General features: G+C 40.9%; 1 protein-coding gene across 15 annotated transcripts in view; it reads right to left on the bottom strand.

The window, feature by feature from the left end:
• The window catches only part of LOC103479767 (protein tyrosine phosphatase receptor type F), a 245,748-nt gene that overhangs the window by 99,682 nt on the left and 136,115 nt on the right, over window positions 1-9,951 (bottom strand). For all 15 annotated transcript variants that reach the window (XM_008434405.2, XM_008434400.2, XM_008434408.2 and 12 more), the window contains 1 exon segment: window positions 5,782-5,892. In XM_008434405.2, the coding sequence (XP_008432627.1) occupies window positions 5,782-5,892 (111 nt within the window).

Here is a 9,951-nt window from a genome sequence, read left to right as displayed (position 1 = left end):
GAACTGCGAGGATTAGGGAGAGTTATTAATAATGTATTCATCTCTAGGGGAAAAGGATACCTGTGTTTTCACCACAGGAGGTGGATGGGGAGGGAGGGAGGGAGGGAACCTTTCTCTGAAAAATCTGCACTAATGGGGAGGAAGGGACAGAAAGTGAAAATGACCAACCTCCGCGCTGATCTTTTTGCGGGTGAAGTGATTTGATGAAGATGACCGATGGAATGAGAAAGATGCAAAGTGAAGAGGAAGACAAACAGTGAAACAGACAGGTGCTTTTAATACACAGAGGCGGTTAGTGACATGGTACAGAGARACAGAGCTTCACAAGATGATTCACACCCCTTAAACGCTTTTCCATCTTGTCTTGTCACAAACACAAACTTGGTGGATGATAGGTAAGAGGAAGGAAAAGAGTTTTGCTTTAAAACTCTTACAAATGCAGCATCATGTTCAACACCATTTACTCCGATACCCCATAAATAAAACCCAGTGCTACCGTTTATCTTTTGAAAAAAAGGAAAGCAACCACTTAGGATAATGCTGCCACCGCAGCGTGTGACTGGTGTGTTTAGCTAGCAGATGTGAACATGTTTGCCATGTCTGGATTTGATTCAGGAGATCAGAGTAAAGACATTTTTACTTGTCAAAACTCCTGTTTTATTAACCTTCCACAAACTATGCATTATTTTGTAAAGCTTTGTTAGTTAAAATTCCTATAATTTTAACTAACAAATTAGTTAACATTATAACTAATTTTAACTAATTAAAATTAGTTAAAATTTTAATTTTAACTAACAAAATTTTAACTAATTTTGTTAGTTAAAATTCCTATAATTTTAACTAACAATGTTTGTGGTTGTAAAATCACAAAATGGGAATAAATTCAGGGGTCTAAATCCAGAATCAATGAAAAAAACAGATACACAGATTTTTTAGCTAAACTGTGATTTAAAATAAGTAGGTTCAAACGTCTTTAATCAAACTTTTATCAAAAATTCCCCATTCTAAGTACAATCTTCTTATAATTCACAATGAATTTGTACCTTTATTCTTCATGAGCATATGCTGATGTCAGTGTTACTAAATATGCCCTTGCTCTTCTTCTCCCCCCTCATAAATCTGACCTGAATTGATCACATTCCAAGTTTCCCTCCGTGAGACACACACACACACACACATAAAACAGCATCGAGATATTTTGGTTAGGAAAAAAAAAAAAAAAACCCAGCTGCAGTACTTTATCCTCGGTGACATATTGACATGTCACATGGATATATGAAAGAGTGCCAGCAGACAGAAGCTGACATCCCTCCTCCGTTGTGGGATAAACGCTTGACAAATGAGCGCTCAAGCACGATCACAGCGCGCTGTGTGCTTCAGCCCACGTTGATGGAGTCCTCCCTTTTTAGAGGAGGGTCACAAGAGAGCGACCCGCAGCTGCACACCTTCAAACACGGTCGCAGTCCTTAATGGATAACGAGGAAAAGGACATACTGTAAATTGATACAAACACAACGGGAAAAACAACAGATGAGCACGCTCTTCGCCCTCAAACAACCCCCCCACCATCGTCGTCTCCTTTAGTCTTACTCCTCCCACACGCTAATATGAGGACATCACTCTCTGGTGGCTCTAAAATGTCAAGACAAGGGTGGTGACGGTGGAGCAGGCGCCGTGTTTGTGTAGCCGCAGAAAGGAATCGGATCAGGTGGTGACAGAGCAGGAAGAGGGGGGGATGTGGGGTGGAAACACATCCAGGGATACAAAACACCAAACCCTAACAAGAACATTTAATGCATGTCTGACAGGTGTGTGTTTATGTGTGTGTGTGGTTGGGTTTCTCTTGTGGTTTGCTGCACGCCATCTTGAAAAATCCCCACTTTGTGTTGTACACAAACATAAAAAAAAAAAAAGATAAAACGTTTAAACATCAAAGTTTTCTAGCTGTAACATGAATTAATGGATCAAGTCTTCGGTAACAGCACCATGGAGTGAAATGAATGTCAAATGCAGCTGCTTGCAAAAGTAAACGCAACTCTTCACGTTTTTTACATTTTGAAATGTTACAGCCACTAATTTGAATGTGTTTTTTAGGATTTAGCAATAAAGACCAACACAGTGACATAGCCTCACTGTGAGCTAAAAGGAAACAAATTCATGGATCTCGACATTTCTCCAAAACCTCTACCGTTAAYACTCAGTCACAACTACAAAGAAAGGATGGTGGTGGCAGCATCATGCGGTGGGGATACATGTGTAAACAGGGTTAAAGTTTGACCTATCATCTTAATCATTCCAGCTCCCACAGTATGATACCACCACCACCATGTTTCATGGAAGAACTGACATGTCCAGAATGAAGTGCTTAGTCAAAGTCCTAGCTTTAAGCCAATAAAGATACTCTCCCTGTATGTGACTCTCTCTCCAAGTTTCTCTGCTGAAAAGTCTCCTCGCAGCATGATGCTGCCAACACCATGTTTCACAGTGAGTGTGTTCTGTCCAGAGTAAAGCTATTTATAATCACACCCAACTGGAGTCTGTTTACTAACCAGGTGAAGTTTTAAGGTGATTTATTTAGAGGTATCACAGTAAAGGGGAATGAATGCAAACGCATGACGCTCTTTTGAAAAGTTCAAAATCATGTACGCCTTTGTGTTGATCAAAAGAAAACCCAGTGAAGTTCATTAAAGAGTGTGGTTGTATGTAACAAAACAAAATGGAAAAAATATAAAGTGGTACAAATACTTTTGCAAGAGCTTGAAAAAACAAAAATAGTAAACAGATGCCAACAGACGCTAACTGCATCAACGCTAATGACTTTCAGTGTAAAAAAAAACAAACAAAAAAAAACACCTAAGCAAAAGAACAGCAGCAGAGGAAGACAGGCATGTCAAAGGCCACCCGTCTTAAGTCGCCCAATCTAGCAGCGGAGTGATTGCGCCGCCCCGGGTCTCGTCTCTCCAGCTCCAGCGYCGGCAACAAAGACGGAGCGAAAACACGGCTGCAGCCTTTTGTTCTCCATTCCAGTCGAAAATACGTCTAAAAGGTTACGCTTGGTTTGATTTCTATCTCTCCTCTGGTGTGGCGAGGCTGGCGGAAAAAAAGCCGGGTATTAGGGCCAGTGGGTTGACAGCTACCTGGGTGGTGTTACGGAGCAGAAGGGCCCCCAGGCCCTGCTGGCGCCACGCCACACAACTACTGTAATTACCTCTGAGGGGGGAAAAAGCCGGTGTCTGCACCTGTGACAGACATGTACTGATTAATAGTCGAGACTTACATCCCTTCCTCGGCTCCGCCGTTTGGCTGACTACCTTCTACCTCTGTTGACATGAAAGATGTGAGCTTTTTAAGTGATGTTTAATCTGCAGATGCGATCCTCCTCCAACCTTGAAACAGGATTTCACCTTTGATTCAGAGGGAAGTTTTGTGTTCGACCAGACATTTATACTGCTCGTCTGCTCATGTGAGATAATAAATGCAACAAAAATCATTTCCCTCTCTCTCTCTTTCTCTTTTCTGGATATATGGGACACAGTAAGCGGTAATTTACTTACTTTATCTTGATGAAAGAAAAAAAAAGACACAAAAGACTTACTCATCCATAAAACAGGCTGCATGCTCCAGTTCTGTACGCTTTTAACGAAATTATAAAATGATATCCGAGCGTGTCCCTTTCTTACMGTGACACTTTCGCACACTAACAACTGGAGCAGCTATTGTGTTTCATGTACATCAGCCATGCTGGTGTTATCCACAGGGGCTGACCTCGACTACTCACTCCCCTCCTATAGCAGCTTTTTCCCGCATGGCCCCAACCCCGCGCCTGCATTAGTCTGCTCACGGAGACGTTACAGCATAAACAAACTCGGGAAACCCTAGACCCCCGTCCTCGTCTTTAGAAGCTCCGGGTTTGTGCGGAGGGGAATAATGGCCCCTTTCGATACAGTCGATCTAAAAAAAAGAAAGGAGGCCCCGGCGTCGGTGCCAGCGGAGGAAACGATTTCAATGCAGCTGTTTTCTCGGGGGCTGCACCTGGTTGAGTCTGCAGCCAAACTGGAGGCTGAGGTTAGCTCAGTTCATTGGAACAGAAGGAATGAGAAAAGTGCGGTGAAGACAGAGACGAACACAGGAATGGATGCAGAAAAAAAAAAAGAAGAATAGTGGAAATGCTGGGAGTTGCACAACAGTTAGAGGAAATCCAAGTGTTTCCCACAGGGAACAATTCTGAGAAAAAGCATTTGCCCTCCTTTCAGATTGCTTCCATGTTCCCTTTTTTTTATTTATTTTTTTTGGYCACTTAAATGTTTCAGATCATCATTCATTTTAACGTCAGACAAAATTAGCCTGGATAAACCCAAAAAAGCACTTTCTTAAGAAGCTATCCAAACCAACTTGGTCCAGTGTGGAAAAGTAATTGCCCCTAAACCTAATAGCTGGTTGTGTTACTCTTGGCGAAAACAACTACCATTAAACGTCTCTCTTTTTTTTTTTTTGCGGAATAGATTTAATGCAGCCACAATRKAGGGTTTTGCAGCACRAACATCTTTCTTAAGGTCATACCACAGAATCACAAATTGAATTTAAGTCCAGACTTTYTCTGGGCCACTGCAAAACCTTCATGTTGGTTTCTTTTAAAGCCTTTCAGRGCTGGATTTGCAGGTGTCCTTTGGACAACTTCTCTCTGCCTTCAAACCCAAGTTATCTTGAGCTAAAGGTCGTAAACGGATGGGCGGAAACTTTCCTCCAGGATTTTCTGGTAGAGAGCAGAATTCATGAGCCCATCAATTACAGCAATTCATCCACCACACACCATGCTTTATTACAGAATGTTTTGCTTTGATTTACTTTTATTAAGCAGTGGTTTCGCCTTGGTTTCCTTGTTGAAACATGAACATCAGTTGAAGCAGCTGAAGCCTGCAGAGCTTTAGATCTATTCTGTGTTCTGGGGTYCATGAGACCTCCTGGATGAGTCAGTGACCTCACCTATTCGTGGCTCAGTGTTCACCTATTCTTCTCTCAAACTCCAAATTATTCAAGGAAAATTAGCCTAATTGTTATTTTTTTCACTGAGCATATCAAAATCAGACAAAAAAAAATACCACTTGTGGTGCTGAAATACTTTAGCACAATAGCACTTGACATGCTATTGGTTGTCTCTCATGGAGACGTGCTTTTTAAGACCATTTTTAATYGTGCCGTAAGAGGCCTACTAAATGCTCTGCTCCTTCTAATGCTGCTGGCAGAAACCCTGTTCATGTAATATCTTATTGTGTATATTTAGTTTGATGCATATTAAGGTAAATTTGCCGTTTGAAATAATAAAATTAAATAAGTGCAGAATGCATTGATTGATGCATTTAAATGCAGAATAAAACAACCATAAGTGTGCCTATTTGCAGTTTTCAGCTAAAAGTGGGTGGTTGTGATCACTAACCCTCACTTGGGGGTTAAGGGTCACGTTTTATGCTTTCTCCATTTGTGGATAATATTTCTCASTGTGGTTTGAAAAAGTCCCAAAGCCTTAGGAATGACTTAATGGATTCGGTGAAAAATGGACTAATAGATCTCATCTTTTTTAGATTTGCCCTATTTGAATAATTTGATTCTACAGGTAAAAKAAGAACTCTTKTATTAAAGTTATCTCAAAGTTATCTTTGAACTGAAACATTTATGTGCAACAAAAAGCCAAAACTAGAGGAATTTSAATGCTTTTTCACAGAGCAGTATTTGAAACAGATGAAATATCATTGATAAATACAGGTGAGAGACGTTCGACTTTACCTCTGACGTAGAGATTGGCAGGTGCAGAGTAGCGAGTGCCGGCGTCGTTCATGGCTACACATTCGTATTTTCCCTGGTCCGACTCGTCGCTGTTCTCAATTTGCAGCGCTCCTAAGTGGAGGATTAGCAAGGTTAGCCTTCTGGACAGACGACGGAAGCAATGCACATTTATTTAAACAGAATCATTCAATAGAGAGCCCGAGGTCARTCAGACTGACCCAGTTCACGCTCAGACATGATGGACGGGGTTTTGCAATGATGCGACACAAACAATTAGATGTTCTGGTGAGTTTAAGGAAAGCTGGTGATTAAATATTTGGCCCAGTCGTGTTATGAATGAAAGCGGAGCATGTCTGACGGTCGTTTTAAATAACATGTTAAAACCATCACTGCCTGAACAACTCAAGTCAGGAAAGTGTGACAGCCCCTCTACATTTATTGGACCCAAATGGAAGAAGATGAGTAAAAATCCTTAAATAATATTCATATGTTGTGGCTGTAACTTAATCTCACACCACTGAAGATCCAGCCTTTGAATTTCAGTACATTAAATCTACTTTTTCCATGATAAGAATAACTTAAACCTTTATTTTCAATGGTTCCTCCAGTCAACAAATGACAATAGCACAGAAAAATGTTGACCGCTTGAGAACCGCAGCCTTTGTTTGTCAGTGTGAGATTTTGTTACTATGATATAAATGTGCATTTTACGTATCCCTAAGATGGATAACATACCTCAATGCTCCTGAAGAAGAAATGTTACTTCCTCTAAGTGTACTGATTTGTAACAACCTGCCCAAAAAACGTAATCACAACTCTGCGAGGAAGTGCAGTGCAGTGATCACTATGTTTCAGTTGGCAACCTGCTATTAACTAATGCTTCACGTGAGGTTGATGAATCTCCTAAAAATGCCTAAAGACTTGTCCAACACTTTGTTCAAACGTGGGAATTTAGTGGTGAAACATATTGCAGAAAACATGTGGAAGGAAAAATATCCAAATGATTAATGGAATAAACCGTGGAAGGATCTGAATATRATGAGAACTTGGGGTATTGGGACCAAACAGCTGTGTTGCCTTAGCAAAAGCACTTATCAGCAAGGCTTAAGGGGCGGAAAGGCACAAAAGGGCTTTCATTTGTTAGGGAGTATAAAGCTAGAGAGCACTGGAAAATTCAAATGAATGTGGACTTGTCTGACCTCCTGTCATCCCACATCAGAATAAGAAGACTGATGGATGAAATGATGCACAAGGCAGCACTTTCTCACATGGATAGTCACAGGGCAGTCCAGATCATAATGCCATTGGGAGTCTTTGGTATGTACAGGAGGAGATACTTTGTGCAACGGTTTGATTCTCTCATCACAGACGCAACATATTAGCAAAACCAGTAATGCTACTCTAGCTGGAAGTAAACAAGGTTTCACTCTTTCTCACACTGCAGTACCCAGAACTAGAGTCTTTTTCAGCTAATCTTACCTGAAAAAGGCTGAAATCAACCTTTTCTAGCTAAAAAAAAAACATCTGAAGGATATTTGGATGGATGGATGGATGGATGGATGGATGGATGGATGGATGGATGGATGGATGGATGGATGGATGGATGGAGATTGATTGAATAAATTCTGAAAGTATTTCTCATTACATAATTTACTTTTCCTTCTTATCTGGACATAAAAACATGAAACTGACGGCTCCTCCAGACTTTCCCATGTGAAGGAACGCTGGGTAAATGCATGACATAAGCTTGTAGAAATGAGGCCATGGTGAAAGACAGGCAGGATCAAGGCTACAGTGGTGAAACAATATATCAGACATCTGACTTTCTCTCTTTTTTTTTTTTTTACCAGGCAACAAAATCACTGAACAGGTTAAAGCAACAATTTGTTTCTCGGCTCCTAGCAGCCGGTAGTGAAACAACTACCAGTTCAGTTAACAGTGAGAAAATTATTGACCACGTTTCACCAAGGGGAGACTCTCCTCTGCCAGATGGCTTTGATTTGTATTCACAAATCCAAGTTGTTGCAGGCATCTGAATGAAGGCCAACATGTTGCTTCAAACAAAGTATGAAAACCCCGGAGACAAGTCCAGGGGAGGGTTTTTTCCACTCCCCATGAACAGCCAACAGCTAATAATTTGCTATTGACTTGCAAATGGAAGACAGATGAAACAAGTAATTTTTTTTTTTTTGACAAATTAGGAAAAGCAGCAGTGAACTTACCTGCACCGCTGTTAAAAGCGAATGAATAAAAACACAGAGAAAAGCTGGTTCTCTCAGTAGAATATATGCAGCGGGGTGATAAAAGTTATCACGTCTCCAAAGCAGCATGGTGCTCCCACAAAAGGCGGCGAGCCACCATGCAGTTTGTAATATGACAAATAAAAGAATAAAAAAATACTCAGAATATGATGCATTTTCACGTCATGCAGCACGAGATGAATGTAACAAACAGGTTCACCAACCATAGGGGATTCGACGCAAGACAAGACCGAAACAACAGAAGTAAAACAGGGGCGGAGCGGTGACATGTCGGGTGTGCGACTTCAGATCTCATGACAACACATCCCTCCGAGGTGTTTGTTCGGCTTGCTGAGCTCATCGGCGTCTGGTTCAGCGCTGACATGAACCTGCATACTAATGTCAGTGTCACCAATCTGTCAATCTGCCTGCTCTCCTGCAGGAGAAAGCAGTTTGAGCCCGGAAAAAAAAAAAAAAAGTAGAAGGTTTCTGCGTTTTGTTGAGATGCAACACTAGCAAAACGTCTTCCAAGCGCTCGGATATTTGTAGTTCCAATTCTACCTAAAATGCATCAGCTGCTTTAACGTCGACCATATATGCAGGGGTGAACATTTGGAAATTTAATTCAGCTTGTTACAGATTTCCAACTTCAAATGCACATAAGTGGAAATATGGCAAAGGACTTCCACAAAAAAAATTTAAAAATTAAACTCCCTGTTTCCATTCGAGGGGGGCAACTCAGCTAAGGTTCTATGCAAATGTAGTCACTTCAATCTCCCATTAAGGCTGCATTAATGAGGCAGGTAAGACTCCTCTGAGAGTCTTTGCTCCCTCAGGTAAAAATCCAGAGAGAAGAGGTTCTGCTCATAAGGATCCTTTTCACGTTTTGTAATATTTCACTAGAATTTTATTTGATAGACCAGGAGTCTATAAGACCAGTCCTCCAGTAAAACTGCTTAGCATCTTTTGGATGCATCTCTGCTCAAAAACACCTGAACAAATTGTAAAGGTAATTCACAATTTGGCTCAGGTGTACTAACATATTTGCTCTAGAAACTAGATAAAATATGCTTGGTAAAATTTAATGTTTTTGCAGTGTTCTGCCATCTTTACTCTGACAGTTTGAAATAAAATCCAGAGTCGCCAACTGCCTCCAAAGTCATATAGCTACTAAATCGTCAGCAACATATAGGCAAGAACTGTCTTGCCTATATGCAAGTTTTCATATCTTGCCACAGATTCCAAACTTGATTACAGTCTGGACTTTGACTAGACCACTCCATATGTTGTTTTGACTTCTAGCAACATCTTCCTCCAGTCTTTTGCTTCCTCTGATTTTTGTCCAGGATTTCCCTGCATTTATCTACATCAACTCTAATCGGCTTCCCTGCATTCCAGAATCCCCACATCATTTACACCTTTCCACCATTTGTGGGTCACAAAAATGTAATTTTGATTTAATCTGACCATTTGAGCCTACACGAATTTCTTTTTACCACTCTTGTCAAAATGGCTTTTTAAAATTTGCTTTGGAACATAATGAATGGTTGACCAGATTTGATTTAGGGGTAGCAGAATCGAAGGCCACATTTTAAGTTTCCCTACCACTTTGAAATTATGCTCTACATTTTGTTGGCTTGCGACATAAAACCCCATTAAAACACACTGAAGTTTGTGGATATAATACGACAAAATGTGAAAAGATTCCAGACCTGTGAGATCTTTTTCAAGGCTCTGTACCTGCTACCTTATTAAAGTGACTCAGATTTCACACCCTCATGCACAGTAGTATGGTGCACTGCCCTTCGCATGGCGAGGTTGGTGATAATTTGTTTGTAAAGGATCAGACAGCAGACAGAACATGTCGGGGGGTCGACCAGGACACAGTGGAAACAGGGTGGGCTGATTCGCCAACAGTGAAGATGAACCC

The sequence above is a fragment of the Poecilia reticulata genome, linkage group LG17, assembly GCF_000633615.1.
Source record: "Poecilia reticulata strain Guanapo linkage group LG17, Guppy_female_1.0+MT, whole genome shotgun sequence".
Lineage (NCBI taxonomy): Eukaryota > Metazoa > Chordata > Actinopteri > Cyprinodontiformes > Poeciliidae > Poecilia > Poecilia reticulata.
The sequence above is the reverse complement of the archived record's forward strand: the minus strand, read 5'-3'. Positions and strand labels throughout refer to the sequence as shown.